This window comes from Antechinus flavipes, chromosome 2, assembly GCF_016432865.1.
Source record: "Antechinus flavipes isolate AdamAnt ecotype Samford, QLD, Australia chromosome 2, AdamAnt_v2, whole genome shotgun sequence".
Classification (NCBI taxonomy): domain Eukaryota; kingdom Metazoa; phylum Chordata; class Mammalia; order Dasyuromorphia; family Dasyuridae; genus Antechinus; species Antechinus flavipes.
Window position 1 is genome coordinate 82,389,171 of NC_067399.1, and position 17,896 is coordinate 82,407,066.

A 17,896-nucleotide genomic window follows, 5' to 3' on the forward strand; every position below is an offset into this window, starting at 1 on the left:
AAGCAAGTTTTGCCCATGTTTGAGGTCATTTAGCATTTCTCATTTAAGGCTCACAACAACCCTATGACAAAGATATTACTATTATCCCTGTTGATTGGAGATTGAGATTGAGGACTAAGACTCTAGAGTGTTATGTCTCCAAATCTTTTTGTCTCTGCCAGCCCAATTAAGCTGAATTGTCTTTACAAGCTTTCAGGTCAGCCAGGGAGAAGGAAGATGTCATTGAGCAGGATATCCCCTCTAGGCCCTTCTCTCAAACCTAGCCTAGCATTCAGTTAACTGCCATCCATCTGCCCTATCTCTAGAAGGATTGAAATAAGCCATTATAAATCATTCCATCTTCCCTCCTGTCCACCAAGCTCCCTTTCTGCCCCTACTCCTAATTGTTCCAGGTTTTTTCCCATCCATGTTTTCAAGATATAGTCACATATATAAAACATAGATCCTGTCCTAAAATAAACAAGGATATTGCCCAAAGAGAAGTGCTTTAGAGAAATGAACAATTCAACCCATGACCTTGAGACCTTGCCATAATACCGTTTGATGGAGAGTAGGAGCTAGTATAAGATGAGCTCATCTTGGTCTATATTCATAGGTGTTCTGTTAAAAGTAGAATGAGAAGAGTAAGAAATTCAGAATTGGAAGATCCTAGCCTAGACACCTGCTACTTGTATGACTATGGAGAAGTCACCTTGAGTTTTTATTGTCTTTACATGGTGAGATTGTAGTGTAAAGAGCTTTGTAGACCCATAATGCGGTCTGCTGTGATTATTCATCTATAAAGTGGCAATAATAATATTTGCACAGGATTGTTTTGAAGTGAATGTTTTGAAAGTCTTAAAACACTATAGAAACATGGCCGTTTACTAGTTATTAAAGTACTCCAGGCCAATCTTTTAAGAATGAAATGTCTCCAAGGGAGTTTAGCTACAGAACTATTAAATATAAAACAGTTTCACAGCGTGAACCTTGAAGATGCTTTTATAATGATTCTCCAGAATATTTTCTAAAGATAACTGATACTACCCACTAGATGTATCATTGCTGGAAGACAACTAAAGCAGAGATGACTAAAAATATAGAGTGGGAGGAAATATATATAAATATAAGTTTAAGCAAGATAATACTATCCTTATGACAACTGCAGTCCAAAGATAAGTAGATTTTTAATAAGCATTTTTTAAATCTAATGCCTTAACCCTCTATGTTCTCTCATTCCTTCATCATCTTCCTTTCCTCTGGTTCAAGACTTAGCTCAGATTTAAACAAGGGTTGACTTGAAAATAATTCATCAAGGTCAACCCTGCCCAGGGTAATATTTACAAATCTTTCTCTCCTTCAGGTGAGCCAGTTAAATAAACTCACATAATAAGTACCTGCTGTGTGCTGAGACAGATTGAAAGCAGGCGTTTTTAACCAGGATTTGTTAGGTTTCCTGGAGGTCCATGAACTTTGTTGGGAAATAGTTTACATATTTATTTTAATACAATTGGCTTCCTTCATAGTCCTCTTTATTTTATTAATTTAAAAGCATTATTGTGAGATGAGGTCCAAAGGCTATACCCCATTGCATGAGAGGTCTGTGAAATAGAAAGATATTTAAGAAACTCTGTCTAAAGGACCTTAGAAAAAACAAGAATGGTTTTCAGGACCTCAGATTATGGAATATCCTAGGTTATCTATGAAGCCTTTTTGGTGATTTTCAAATAACCCATAGTTGGAACCAAAGTGGCAGAGGCTGCCCAGCTCTGAACCAGCACCACTTTCTGGGGAAATTAAGCAAATACTTTTTCTGTAACACAGTCTACTTGTGCTTGAGCAGTGTGGAAAGGTTGTAGTTCCCTTCTCTCTATAGGGTAACTGACCCGAGATTGTGCCCAATCTGTCCCTTGACCTTACAGAGTTCTGGGAGCGAGCACAGCAGAGGAGACATTCATCTCAAGCTCTCAGCATACTGCCTGGCTGTATTAGGCCCTTAATCAATATTGATTGGTGATGCACTGAATGGAGAGTTTGCTCCATTGGGCACAACTCTTTCTTTCGTCCATGTGACTACTGGGAGGACTTTTAAAAGAAGGCAATAGGAGAAGAGAAATTCAGAAAATGGTACCCTATTAGTTGAGCCTTTACATTCTCCCTATTTTCTTGCATGAACATGAGTGTGATATCTAGATAATTTATTCCCATTGGAGGAAATACCATCTTCTTCCCTTCTTCCAGATAGGTCCTGTGTGAAAAGGACCAGAGATCCAGAGGCAGTGAGCGTTTGATCATCCTGGATACTTAACAGCAATAACTAAGCTTATGAGAGAAAAAAGAGACATTAACTAGAAAGACATGTAGCAAAGCAGGAATGACAGCCGGCCTTCTGAGAGCCAGAGAATTAGAAGTATCTTGTGGCTACTCCAGATCTCCACTTTGTCTTGGGTAGGTGGTACCCATAACACTTGAGATTGATTTCCCACAGAACTCCAATCCTAAGTGCTAAACAGGACTAACCACTGATCACAGCTTCCTCATAATATACCAGTAGGTATTATGAGGTAACAGTAGGTAATTATGTGTAATATCAAGAAATATATTTCCTCTCTCAGTACAGGTTGAATGAAATCAGCAGTTACTTAGTGAGGAAACAAATAAAGATAGTTTAGGGAATAAAACTGCAAGCCAGAAGAATACATAAAATCAGGGGAGAAATTTTAGCAAAGATAATGCATATGGGATGGGTGGAATTTGTGAAATATGATGTTGCCTATAAAAGAAATCAGAGATGCTTCTTCTGCCAACCATTAAATGATATCAAAATCCCTCCCCAGATATGTCCCAGAGAATGTCATTTTGAATTAGCATTCTGTTTATGTTATTTCCCTAAAATAATGATAGGCATTTTAGAAATTATTTACTGAGATGGTTTAATTAGGTAGCAGATTGGTACCTGTGCCCAAGAGTGTGATTATAATCCCCGACATCCTTCTATAGATGCTTTTGGCTGCTTTTGGTTGAAACAGAAAAAAAAGGTTAGACATAATGGGAACAGATGTGACTGGGAGCACAGCTGTGCCATCCCCATGGAGATAAGACTCCCAGCCCAGGAAAAGTATGCCCATTTGTCCTAGAAATTCTGCTTCCATTGTCATCTCTAAAATGAGGATGTCATGCTAGGTGATTTTGAGAGTCTCTTTCATCGCTAAAATTCTGTAATTCTGGGTATGCAGCAGTGCCACATCTGAAAGGGCCTTCACATGTAGTTCAGATCCGTGTAAAAATAGCACATATTTGCATAGGAAATTGTGGTTACAGACCACTTTTCTCACTGTAGCCTTGTAAGGTATTATCCCCACTTTCCAACTGAAGAAAGGGGATTCATAGGATGGTAAGCTGGCTTTGCTGACAAAATTTGCCAAGTGTTGTGGAATGGAAATTTGAACTTTGTCCTTTTTTTACTGCCTTGAATTTTTCCCTGCTCCCGTCCTTTGACTAGCCTGGGGAGAGATTGAGAGTTTGAAAGTTTGCCTTCAGGCCCTTCTACTTTTCTAGCCCCATTTTGCTTTCCTTCTCAGCCTTCATATAAGTGTCCACCTCCTTCGTGCTGCCTCTTGGCTACTGGAAGACCAACTACTGATGCTTTCTATTTAATCCTGTGCTTGAAGTTCTGAGCCTAATTATCCACCCTGTCCACAGCCAGAATTTTATGTTATTTTGAGAGAACTTCCCTAGTCAGTTATTAAAACCAAAGTGTAATTTCTTAATATGGTTTCCTTCCCAAGGAAGTTTGCAATTTTAACATACTTTAAAACAGAGGAGTAGGAAGAATACTAACTTGAACACCTGGCTTCTAGTCTTGGCATTCTTAGCCTGTGTGACCTTTGCCACATCAATTAAGCCTCCTGTGCCTTGGTTTTGTCATTTGTAAAATGGAGAGGTTGGATTGGATGATTCCTAAGGTTCTTTTTGGTTCTGATAGGATCATAGATACAATGATAGAAGGGGCTATGGAAGCCAGATAGTTCACACACACACATACACCCCCCTTCATTTTATAGATAAGGAACTTGGAGCCTCTGGCTGCAGAGCTAGGGAGTTTTCAGCTGTTCCATGCTGAATATTTTGTGAGCCTAATAGCGGTATTTCAGGCATCTTTGGATGAAATAACTTTTAGACAAAAAGAGCCCTTCTTGTTGATCCTCAAATCCTGTCACATGAGACTCTGATTGCTTAGTTGTAAAGCTAGTTCACACACACACATCCACGAGTGTCCTCTGGCAAGCTGCTGGAGGTTTTCAGCACACATCGCTGACTGAAAATTGTGTGTGTGTGTGTGTGTGTGTGTGTGTGTGTGTGTGCGCTCTCCCAAGCATGATCTCTATGCTCACTTCCCTCATCCATCAGCTGAAGGGACTAGAATAGAGAATGGCTAAGATTTCTTCCAGTTCTAAGTGCTTTTAACCTAAAAGCCCAGAAAGAGTCAGGTTTTTTGTTCTGGTAATCATTTAGTTGTAGCTGACTCTTTGTGATCCCATTTGGGGTCTTTCTGGACAAAGATACTGGATGGGTTAGCTATTTCCCTCTTTAAATCATTTTTCAGATGAGGAAATTGAGGCAAAAAGAGGTAGTGACTTGCCCAGAATCCCACAGCTGGGAAGTGTCTGAATCTAGATTTGAACTCAGGGAGATTCCAGACCCAGCACTCTTTTCTACTCTGTTCCCCAGCTGAGTCAAATAGCAATAGACACACATATAAATTAAATGCCATCAATGCAGAAAAGTCAAAGCGTTTGCCGGGCATAAGACAGAAGAGAGGATATTTGCAAAATAGACACGTGGCATTGTAGTCTCAGTAACCTTGTTTGAAAGTGATCCAGGAGAGGCAAAACTATATATTCAAAAGTTGTCTGATCTCGGTAGCATTATATTTAGAAATGCCGGATCTTCTAAAGGCGAGCTGCTAACTTGCAAGGATTGCTGTATGGTTACTAACACTGAAATCCCACTTGCCACCATATTGCATTTAACTTCTCCTCTCATTTGACACTGCCTAGAAATAAACCCCTGTATTTTCCGTCTCAGCAGCCTCTGCCCACTCATTTACAGTTTCTTCCAATTAAGTTAAGCAAGCTCTGATGAATGCGGCAGCATTGTCAGTCAAATGTAAGACAGTCTGCTTCTTGGCACAGTTTCCAGGAATGTGTCTCATCAAAAGAGGGACTTTCTGTAATTTGGTGGGAAGACTTGATTTGACAAACCCTTATTAAGCATCTACCAAATAAAAGTCACTGTGGTAGGCGTTGGATAGAAAAAGATTAAAAAACAACATTGTTCTTCTCTTCAAGGAATTTAAAAAGAAATGTGCACATAAATAACTATAATAGATTAGAATCCAACTTTTTAAATTGTGGATCATGACCCCATGTGTATCTCATAACTGAATGTGAGGGTCACAAAGTGATATTTATTACCGGTAAACATTTTGATTTGTATACCTAATTTATACATCTATATACCCAGGGTCACAAAAATTTCTCAGGTAAAAAGGGAGTGGAAAAAGTTTAAGAAGCCTTGGATTATAACAAGATTGGGTGTAGAAAAGAGGTCAAATGAAAAGGACCTGAGTGGTGTAGATAGCAGGAATTATTTTTAGGGGAGAAAATGATAGAGGAAGTGGTCCCTGGGCTGTGGCTTGACGAAACCAGGAAGAATCTGTTCAAGGGAATTCTGCGCCAATGTAGAGATTGGAAATGGCGTCAACCAAGCAAGTAACCTAGCTTGGTGGGGACACAGAGTTAAAGGGGATCTCAGAAACCACCAGTTTAATTCAAGAAGCATTTATTGAGACAATTGTTATTATTTTGCACAGTATAAATACAAAGTTATTGGAAGGTGAGGGTGAGGGCATGAATACCTAAGGGGATCAGAAAAGATGGTTCCTGAGCTCTGTTTGACTTGAGGTGAGGGAATTCTATGAGGTAGAAGTATAGATAATGTTCAGGCACAAGGACATAGGTAGAGTGGGGGTGGGCAAAGGTTTGGATGTAGGAAGGAGATTAGTCACCCATCCCGTACCTGAAGACCTAGAAGGAGAACTTTTGAGGCAGCCATTCCTTTTGGACCTCTTGAATTGTAAGGAATTTTTTCCTTCCATCAAACTTGAATCTACTTCTTGGTACCTTCCACCCATGGCACCTGGTCCTGCCCTGGAGTCAATCAAAACAAATGTAGTCCTTTTACATAAAAGCTGCTCATCCCCCACTGAGCTACGCATCCTAATGCATCAGGTGCATTTGTCACAGATGAAGGGCTGGAGTTTGGAACCGGGGATTCGGGGAATAGAGCAATAGCCCTTTCTGGAGCATATCTGGCATCTTTTGTTATTGCTCTTCTCAGCCCATTCATTTACATAGTAAAACTCAAAGAATCTTCTTGCAAGATTGAAACCACCAGGCTTCATGACCCCAGAGAATTTTGTTTTTGATGGTGGTAGATAGTTTGAAGGTGAAGGTAAGTCGGTATTCAGGAACTGATGGTCAGAAAAAGGGAAATACCCAACCCTGGGGCAAAGACTTGCGGTGCTTCCAGAAGGAAGAAATAAAGTTCAAAAGGCAGACTAAAATCTGGGGGCTCTAATTAATTAGGAGGAACGTCAGAGATAGCTTAGTATCTAGGGCATAACACTTTCTCCCTCCCCTTTCTATGAAGAGAAAGCCTAGACCAGTGTATGAGGTACCTAGCTCTCCAGAAGAGCTAAACTTGGCTTCTGAACCCAGAAAGTTGGCCAAACTCAAACCCAGTGTTTAGAGGTTACAGAGAAGGATCTCCCAATTTTGGAAGAGTACATACTATAGACCAACGAGCTTGATTTTCATTCTTGGGCAAATTAAAAAACAGATCATTACAGAAAGGATTGATGAACATCTAGAAAACTTAGTATCCTTACAGTAAGCCAGCCTAACATGTCAAACTAACTTGAACTTCTTTTTTTTTTTTCCCCCACAAGAGTTAACAGGCTGGTTGATGAGAGGGATGCAGGAGACATAGTTCATCCTGACTTTAACAAAGCATTTGATAAAGTATCCTAGGCTATTATGATAGAAAAAAATGGAGAAATGTGGGCTAGATAGTAATGCTGCCAGATGAATTCAAAACTAGTTGAATAGTAAGAGTCAAAGAGTAATTGATAAAGGGTCAATGTCATTTGTCTCCAGAGCAGTAACTTGGGAATTTGTACTTGGTTCTGTATTATACAGAATTTTTTTTTAATTGGTGAACTAGTGACTTAAAAACATAAATATTATGCTTGTCAAATTTACAGGTGACACAAACCTAGTTTAAAACATTGGCAAATAGGTCAGAAAATCAAATAAGATGAAAATCATCAGGGACAAAAATACATCTCAGTATCTGAGACTAGATTTGAACTCAGGTTTTCCTGACTCCAGGCCCAGCACTCTATCCACTGCCACCTAAGCTACCTGATGAAATCATATACTTGGTTTCAAAAATCAGCTTCACAAATAAACGATGGGCTTGGAATATTAAGTTTAGATGTTCACCAAGGTCACACAGCTACTATTGTCAGAATTAGGATTTGACCCATCTTTCTGATTCGGAAGCTGACTCTGAGGTCATGCTGTCTATTGCTGGAATATTAGTATTTTCCAAAGACTTTTTTATTTGTTTCATGGAATACCTTGGGATCATTGAAAACAAATGAAACATTGAAAAGCAAAGTAATTTCTTTGAGGTGTAAGTGGATAGAGGGAGCTCTGCATCTGGGGTCAGGAAGGCCTGAGTTTGAATCCTGCCCCTGGCACCTAGGTATTTGATTGTGGACGAGTCACTCAGACTGTCTGACTTGTTTCTTCACCTGTAAATGGAGGGAATTAATCATGATGACCCCACAGTTTCATCCAGCTCCTAATCAATGATCCATGACCCTATATTTAGCGTCCCTAATAGTATAAACAATGCAGAAAACACATTTTTGGGAAAAGGAGCTAGGGAAAGAAAAGTTTAAAAGGTATTGATAGAGGGATACCATATTTATTGAGCATTTAATATTACTAGTAAATTAAGTGTAGGATAGCTAGGTAGCACAGTGGATTTGGAATCCTGAAGGTCAGCTACTTTGTTGTACAGAAAAGGAAGCTAGCCTAAAAACATTAAGTGACTTTGTCCAAGGTGACATGGGTGACAAGTAGCAGATCTAGTATTTGGACTGGGTACTCTAAGTTAAGATCTAGTCCTCCTTCCCCTATACCTTCCTGTCTTCCATGTATAGAAACTGTATTGATCTAACATTGAAATACACAGATGGTCCAAGGCAATCCCAATAGACTTAAGATAGAAAATGCCATCTGCATCCAGAAAAGAACTGTGGAAAATAGAATGTAAATCAACACATGCTATGTTCCCTTTTTTCTGTTTTTGTTTTCTCTCCCATGGTTTTTCCCTTTTGTTCTGATTTTTCTCTCCCAACATGATTCATAAAGCAATATGTGCTAAAATTAATTAATTAATTAAAAAATAAAAGAAATACACAGATGGTTTCATTATTGGAGAGTATTTCTTCTAGTGATGTTTATCTTAACCCATCCACATAGGTCCTTCCCTTGCAATTCTTGTCTATATCTTTTAAGTTTGCCATTGAGGGACTTCCCTCTCCCCCATTATAGAAGTCTTTCTCCTATTTTCTTAACATTATAAGAATACCAGTGGAGCATATGGGCTGTCATGTGGTAGTTATCTCTTTACCTCGTGCTCTCTCTTTCTTCAGGTAAGCAACTCATCTTCTTTTTCACTCGTAAATTTGTTTGATAGTATACTTTATGCTGCTTTCTCTTTGTAATTCCATATTTATAAGAGCAATGAAGAGGTGCCTGGTCCATCAATACTCATTTATCAAATTCAAATATCAAAAGTCCTGTGCTAGGCTCTGGTGATAAAAAGACAACTGAGCCAGTTCCTGTCTTCATTGAATTGAAGAAGAATAGATAATGGCACATAAAATCTTCTAATTGCATTGTTCATTAGGAACAGTTTTGTGGAAGTAAGAACTAGCAATATATTAACCTGTCAATCAGTAAGCATTCATTAAGCACCCACTATGTGCCAGGCCTTGTACTATGAACAATAGATGAGAAACGTTTTATTCATTATTCTAATAAAATTATAATCCAACATTTTCTAGATTTTTCTCTTTAGGGAACAATGCCCTTGAAAAATGTTGGTGCCTAGTTATTTTTCCTTTTTTTCTCTCATTCTTTTTCCTTTTAGTTCCCTTTCTTTCCTATTTGTTATTTGTTTAATTATGCAGTGCTTGGCAGGAGACTGTTGTCTTTGTGTTGAACTGGCATTGCCATGCCAGTGGCCCATGGGTAATTAAGAAGTCTGGCTATGCTCAAAAAGCTGGCTTTATAATTTCTAACACCTGGTCTCATGATAGCCACCTGTTCATTTTCTCTATTCCTTTTTTTAGGGCACTCAGCATTAGAAATTGCTCCTTTCTTTTTCACAGAAGCTAAGTAGATTGGCTAGGGGAATGCTATAGACTTAGTGTGTCTAACCTTTGACCAATTCTTTCATAAGAATTTTATGCACTAGATGAAGAAATGTGGATTAGCTGACAGTAAAGTTAAATAAATTTGGAACTGCTTGAATAATCAGAGCCAAAAATATAGTGATAAGCATATTAATATCAGCCTGGGGAGGAAAGCCCTAGCAAATGTTATCCCTGTTCTATTTAATATTTTGACCTAGAGTGACCACGAGACAGGTATAAATGGCATGCTTCTAGCTATGCAGTAGAGCATGGGCCCATACTTAATAAGGAGAAAAACACTTCACATAGTATGAAGTAGAGAGAGTTTGTGATCTACCTGAATGAAGGGAAATACCCACAGTGGAAAAAACCATAGAGCTTTCAAAATAATCATATGATAAAGACCAACCCATGAGTTCCAAGATTCATTATCAGCTATATATATTCATTCATATCCAAGATTCTTGAATTGCAAAATTACCAACTATATAAATACAGAATAGGGGTTATAGGGAAAAATAATTTATTAAGTGCTTACAATGTGCCAAGCACAGGAAATATAAACATAAGTAAAAACAAAGAAAATCCCTGCCCATAAGATGCTTCCACTCTAATGGTGGATGACAATTTATAAAAGGAGGCTGAAAGGTATTATTGGGAGGTGAAGGTCCGGGGCTGGAGGCATTGTAGAGAAAGTTCAGCAGAGTCTATCGTGAGCCCTGGAGAGTTAAGAACATTGCTGGCCCAGGAATCCTCCTTATAGGAGATTCCAACCTATGAGGTGGAGAGACCGCAGAGGTGGGGAGTCCTTCCATTGTATCAAGGCCTGGAAGGGAGAGAGCTACTGGAGGGAACAGGTTCCACTTAACAGCAATGCACATGAAAAAGGTCTGAGGTTTTTAATAGATTCCAAAGTGGGTATGAGTCAGCAGTTTAAGGAGACTGCTAGGATGTAATAAAAGAACAATTAAACCTGAGTGAAAATTTAAGGTCTTACTACTCTTGTAATCTTACCTCACTCACTTCTCTAAGTCTGTTTCCTCATCTATAAGATGGGGATCTTAATTTATGTTTTATGTTTTGCATTTATTTATACTACATTTATACAACATATATCAAAGTCTTTACCTTCTCAAGAAGTGGGGAGGGAGAGAATTTGGAACTCAGAATTTAAAAAAAAAATAGTTTTCACATGTAATTGTAAAAAATAAAATCTTTTTTTAAAAAATAACAAATATACATATATCTTCTGCTTATATATGAAAGAGGCCAAATGTCTTGGTAGAAGAGATTGGGAAAACTATAACTTCAAACCATCGCTTCTGACATTCATTTTCTTCATTTCAAATTATTTGATTTTTCCGAGCCTCAGTTTCTCTAACTGCAAAAAGTAGATAGTAATACCTTCCTTATGAGGTTGTAATGAGAATCAACTGAGATAATACATGTAAAGTGCTTTGCAAACTTAAAACTACTAAATAACTTTTTTTTTCCTTTACTGGTCCAAACCCCTATTATCATTGGAATTCCTAGTGAGAATTTCCTCTGCCAAAACAAATAGGCATCTATTCCTCAAGTTAGTCATGCAGAGTTGCCCAGGATCCTGAAAAGTTAAATGATTTGTCTGGTGCCTTACAGCCAATAGTATATGAGAAGCAGGATTTGAACACAAATTTTCCTAACTCTAAGGCCAGTTCTTTAATATCATGCCATATCATCTTTATATGCCAGTAATTTTTCTCATTCTAAACATAACTTTTTTTTTAAAGCCTCTTTTATTGCCTGTTGCGTTTTTCAAGAGCCTCAATTTTTAGACTTCTCTTTAGAATTTTGGTATTACCATTTTTATCATTCTATTCCAATTCCATGCCAGACTTCTGTATTCATCTTTGAGATGTTTGTTCTTTTAAAAGTCTAATTGTATCTGCCAGCAAGAGTTCAGAAATTTTACTTAGAAAACCATAGCTAAAACTTTCTTTTTTTTTTCCTGAGAAAAATCACAGAAATTGAAGAAAAGGGATTGTGCCTTAAGCAGCTTCTTTGTACTGGAATTGCCATCCTGTTTCTTTAGAATGAAGTCTAATCAGTTGGCATCTCACTACTCGGGCCAAAATGCCTGATGAAGCACTAAGAAGACAGGAAATGCTCCTCAGAAAACAGTTTATTTCCAAATAACCCAAAGCTTTCTGGTGTGTGAATAACCCAATGAGTCAACTGTTTGAGGCTACCATTCTATCTCTTAGTTTCCTGTGTTCTGAGGCTTTCTAAGAGAACAACTTTGACACCTAGTTCTGTTCTTAACATCAGAGGCACAGTCTTATTTTTTGCAGACAACCTAAGTTCATTCTCCTGATCTTTGGCGAGTGACAAAAATAAGTTTTAAAAAAACCAACAATCAAAAAACATCAAAACCTTTTTGGCACCCCAAACCCACCAAAGCTTTAGGGTAATAATAGTAGCTGATATTTATTTATATAGCTCTTTAAAGTTTACAGACTGCTTTATATAAGCCATTTCTTTAATCTTCAACAACCTCTAGCTATTATTATCCTGAGTTTCTGAAACTCAGTGATGTTAAGAGTCATAACAACTAGTATTTTTTTGAAGCAAGAAGATTCCAACTTGTCATCTGCTGCTCCTGTGGTTTCCAGAATCCAGACACCAGTATCTGGAATTGTTATCTCTTCTTGTGAGCAGATGAGGATGATACAAGGAGACTGAAAGGCCATTGAGTTCTCTGATCTCTCATCTCTTCCCTCTGCCTCCACTTTATCTCATTCCCAGTCTACAACACCTGTGTCAGCAAAGGCTGCCCCACAGCTCCTTCAGGTGTCACAATCCACAGCTGCAGAAGCTCCTGGAGAATGGACCTGCCCCCAGGCATGGTCCTTAACACCAACTCAAGTTTTCCTGATTCTAGGTGGGACACTCCCTGTGCTTGGGCCTCCTAGCTACTTTCCCCTTTTCCCTTTCTACTCTCTTTTCTCTTGTTCAACAAAACCATAAACTATTTCAGCTTCTAATTTTGAGGAGAATTTCCCAGCCAATCTTGTCTGCTTTTCTGTGTGGATCTTACTCTTTCCCTCCAGCATGATCATATCACACTGAAATGTGCTCATTTTTTCTCTTCTGTGTCTCCTTTTCTCAACTCAACTCATTGCTCAGTCCTTGTCATCTGCTTTGTGATTTCTTATGCTGAATCCCAAAGACTTTTCTTAATCCTCATCCTCCTTGATCCCCCTGCTGCTTTTGATGCTGTGGTTCACCCCTTCTTTTTAGATATCTTTTATCTTTTACTGGTTTCATGACCTTTTCTCCATGTCCTTTTTCTATTTGCCTGACCCCTCTTTGTCAATCTCTTTGATGCTCCATCTTTTTCATTAGTTCAAATGGCTCTCAAGACTGTCATGAGGCTTTTCTCTGCTCTGTGTACACTTTCTCCTTGGTGATCTCATAACCTCTTAAGAGATTGGACTTCTGTCACTAGTTCAGGCTGATTGTCTCTTGCTTCTACTGCCATTGAAGCAATATGAGATCTCAGGGTGCTTGTTTTTTGGGGACCAGCACTGGGTCCATAAAATCTGCAGAGACTCCTCAGTCCGGCATATCTGTGACTGGCAATTCTCAGATAGTTCAAGGGGAATCAAAGATGAATTGGGGAACTGTAGGGTTCAAAGCTGGATGGTGATCAAAGAGTCTTGCTGCCCCTTGGGCATGATGACATGCAGGGTAGTTTGAGTGGTTTTTGGCCTCTGGGATCAAAGTAAAGGTGGGTTAATTGTCACTTTATACCCTGTCAAACTCTTTGTTCCCTAGGGCAGAGCTGGGAGAGTGCTGGAGGAGCTGACACATTCTGGCCATAAGCAAAGGCAGGACTAGATCCTCAGATGCCCCTTGATAACTTCTGAGTGATCAATAGCTACATCTTCCTAGATTGAAAAGGAGTGGAACTGAGCTTCCTCCAAAACTCAAAGATGATAGAAAGAAAGAGAAAGAGGGAGGAGAGTAGGAAGAAAAGGATGAAGGATGAGAAATGGATTTTCTATGCATCAGGCACTGCACTAAATACTAAGGTTATCAATACAAGCAAGCAAAATCCCTGCTCTCAAGAAACTTGTTTTCTAATGAGAGCTAGAAAGAAAGGAACAGAAGGGAAGGGGACTTCACCTGTAGTGTGGTGTGGAGTTGGCAAGAAGTAGATCTACCAGACGGGAGTATTCCTTGCCTAGTCCTAAGTAAGGATCTAAAAAGAGCTTTCTCATAGTCCTTTTCTTCTCCTAATGGCACCAATCAGTCTCCTGTATGAGGCAGCCAAGGAGGCTGGTTGTTGTCCTTTGTTCTCAAGGACCACCAAAAGGACATCGCTATGTTAGAGTTGAATTGCAGTGTGTCTGACTATGGCTGACGAGACCAATACGAGCTCAGAGTGCTCTGCCACAGGCTGGACACAAGTAGTCCATGTGAACATCTGGGGGCTCCTCTAATCGTTCGCATCTCACATTTCTTTTGGGCTAATTCAATTCTGCTTTGTTCACAGAACACAGCCCCTTCTCTGATGAGGGCACACATTCTGGGCAGTCCTGTGCCAGTGTCTCCCTTGTTACATAATTGATTCTAAAGTTCTTAAGAGAGACCTTGAGTAAATCGTTTTGGGGGTCATTTTTTTCTGACCACCTTGTGAGCACCTTCCCTGTGTGAGTTGTCCATAAAATAATTTTTGGGTGAAGTTATATTTGGCATTCGTACAGTTGTGCCAGCCCAATGGAGTTGTGGTCTCTGCAGTAGAGCTGCAATGTTTGGCAGCTAAGTTCAAGAAAGGACCTCAGTTCTGGTATCATAATCCGGTAAGTGATCTTCAGAATCTTCCTAAGACAATTCACATGGAAGCAGCCAAGTAGGCAGTACACCTCAGCTTAACCATCCTGAAGACCATTTGGGGCAGTCAGTGGAAAAATCCTCTGGGAATGGAGCTGCATAAACCACTTGAACTGGACCAGAACCCCAGCCCACTTGACCGAAAGGGTTTGGCAACTCTTGTTCTGAGGGGCATGATGTAATCTGCATGAATGAATTTAATCATGAGCGCCAAAATACATTTATTATAATCTACATTAAGGATGAACCAGATGAATGTGTTCACATTAGGGGAAAGGAATTCATTATTCTGCATTCAAAAACCTTGTGCAGTCAGACTGAAGATTCAGTCCACATTTAACTGCTAGAATCCTGCTTCTTTCTTTTTTTGTCTTATTTTCCTTTCCCCTCTCTCATTTTCTCTTACTTTCTCTCTTCCTCTCTCCTTTCCTCTCTCTCTCCCTTCTTTTTCAGTGGAAACACATGGAATCCATTTTTGAAGTTCAATGAGTTGTGTTTCACAGGAAGTGAATGTGTATAACATCATCATGGGCTTATTCTTTCTCATAACTTTTGTCAATTTAACTAACATTGAAAGAGGCAGTGTCATAGAGTAGTTTCATTATGTAGTTTTAAGTGTCTCTAGAAAGACACGTGCCTCCTACTTAATTTCTAACCTCAGACATCTGAAATTTCCACTGTAGCATGTGGTGTAATGGAAAGAACATAGCATGTTGTAATAGAAAGAGCGCCGTGCTTGAGATTCCAGAGATTCCAGAGCCCTGAATGCTAGTCCTGACCTGTCATGAATTAATGTGTTATCTTGGGCAAATCACTCCCTTCTCACATCTCCTGTTCCTTCTCTTCTGAAGAGATTGGATAAGATGATCTCTTCAGGTCCTAGCTATAAAATTATATTACTCATATTTCTGAGAATTATATTTCTGGGAAAGGTAACAGTTAAGACATTAATATATATTAATAATATTAGCATTGATGAATTTATTGAATGATGAGAGGAACCTAGGAGAATAGCCAAGGGCTTGCCTTAGGATTGGGAATACTTGGGCTCAGCTCCTGCCTATCAGATATATTAATTTTATGACTATGGGCAACCCATTTGACTTCTCAGTTCCCATAGGAATCCCTCTTTGATTTAAAGTTAAAGATGAATTGAAAATGCAGAGATGAAGGGAATTTCCACACTGGAAATTCACACACACACAGATTCCAGCTAGTTTTTCTTAAAAGGTTATTTGTTGTCTGTAGTTCTTGAATGGAGGGAAGGTTTTAAAGGGAAGGGACATATATTAGATGGGACAAATTCACTTTGATAAGGGTAAAGGCTATAAATTGGGATAAGTAAATTGGCAAGGTCCGGAAGATGGAAGTTCTAGAGGCTAGGGGGGAAATAAAGGACCTATTGAGTAGCCCCAACTTCCCCAAGATACCCATATCCCTTGGCTTTAATAGGGAATACTCAGTCTCCTTAATAATATTAGTAAGAAGACTATGTCACCATTACTGTAAGATTTACAGTAAGAAATCAAATTACTATATGCAACTTTGAAGGTGCCGGTCAAGACAAACTAACATTACAACATTTCTAAAATTCTTAAAGGAAGAGCGGATCTCTCTGTAGAAAAGGGGAGGCTTATTCTTTGACTCAGAGTAACAGATATAGGAGTGTCTGTCTCGTTTTGTCTTCTCATTTAGGGACCTACAAAAAGCAGAAGTGGATGGAGCAGGATACCAGTCATTTCTTTCTTCCCCATATTGTCAGATAGAAGTTCCTAATTTTTCCTTGTCTCTTTGAGGTGTCAAGTCATTTCTCATTTTTAGCCTTGCTACTATTAGCCAAATCCAACTATCTGGAACTAGTATTACAGAATTTGGTGTTGGGACTCTTTATGAGCAGCTTGGGTAGCTGTTGAGACCTTGTTCAAGATGTTCAATTGCTTTTCTAGTCTTTCAAACCTTACGTAGTTAGTTATAACTTCATTAAAGAGGGACTAGTGTCATTTTGCACAGCTGTTCAGCCAGCCTCTCCTCTTCCTTTTTCCTGTTACATATCAATATTTGGAGAGAAATGGAGAATGTGTTCTCTTCTGTGTGTATGTGTATGTTTGTGCGTGTGATGTTGGCGCTTGTTAACAAATTTTTTTCTTTTTTTGGGTTACCTCTCATTAGGAATAGTGGAATCTGTGCAAGGAACTGCTTTTGACCTGAGGAAGCCAGTGGAACTTGGAAAGCACATAGAGAAGTTCCAGATTAATGGTTTTGACCACAACTTCTGTCTGAAAGATACAAAAGAGAAGCATTTTTGTGTGAGGTCAGACATCTTTCATTTGCTCTGGGAAAGATCGTCACTTCCTATTTTACTGAATTATTCCCCCACCATTCTAGATACAAGACACTAGCCTACAGGAGACTAACGGAACCATCCCTCCCTTTGGAAATCATGTTGGATTTGGATTGAGCAAATCACTATATTTTACTGGGCTTCAGTATCCTGAATTGATACTTAAGATCTCAGATTTAAAATCTAGAATTTGAATCTCAATTAGTTTTATGCTCTCTGGTTTCCCAACACTTACAGAAGATAAGGTAGCATTTTTAACTCAGAAATCTCTACCTTTCTATTGTTTCTCCAAGTCCTTGAATCTTTCTGAGAAGTGTTTCCAACCCAGCCAATGCTCTGTCTCATTCCTCCAAGTTTATTGTACGTGATTAGGATGATTCTACAATCCTGGGTGAATGACCTAGAGCCACTCCTCAAAACCACCTTCATTTAGGGGCTGTTCTGTCCTCTCACAGGAGACTGGGCAGGGTAGGGAAAAAGATGCCCCAAATTACTTTTTATTTTTCATTCATTCTATTTGTATCTATATATATTACACAGTTTCTTCTGACTTAAATTGTAAGCTCTTTGAAGTTAGGTTTTCACTTTTGTCACCCCAGTGTGCCTAGCATATCATAGGAACATGAATGTTTATTTACTGATCAATTAATAATTCTTCCAATATATGAAAACTTTTTTCATTTTTCTGCCTGTTGCCTGTATGTCTCCATTAACTCTTATCTTTGTTCACTGCCCAATTCCTTGTCTCCCCTGTTCCTCCTCCCTCTTCCCAATAAATTGACTCTTCCCCCCACTTTTACTAATCTAATACATGTTTTCTATATATGTGTATGTGTGTGTGTGTGTGTGTATATATGCATATATTTTTTTTAATTTTTTTTTTCCTCCCTAGGGTCTATCATCCTCCCAGTGGACGGAAACTAGAAATATACACAACCCAGCCTGGGGTTCAGTTTTATACAGCCAATTTCCTAGATGGAACACTGAAGGGAAAGGGGGGTGCTGTGTACCCCAAACATTCAGCTTTTTGCCTTGAGACCCAGAACTGGCCAGATGCCGTCAATAAGGTACAATCAAGTCCATAGTTGGCTCCTTCACAGCTCTGTCGTTTGATTTTGTAACTTTTTTTTATTTTGCTTTATACA

The 17,896-nt window shown here is 38.9% G+C and overlaps 1 protein-coding gene across 1 annotated transcript in view; it reads left to right on the plus strand.

The window, feature by feature from the left end:
• GALM (galactose mutarotase) overlaps positions 1-17,896 on the plus strand; it is a 53,548-nt gene that overhangs the window by 34,503 nt on the left and 1,149 nt on the right. The window contains exons 5-6 of the mRNA XM_051975147.1: positions 16,580-16,721; positions 17,644-17,818. Of these exons, the coding sequence (XP_051831107.1) occupies positions 16,580-16,721; positions 17,644-17,818 (317 nt within the window). The remainder of the gene's footprint in view (positions 1-16,579; positions 16,722-17,643; positions 17,819-17,896) is intronic.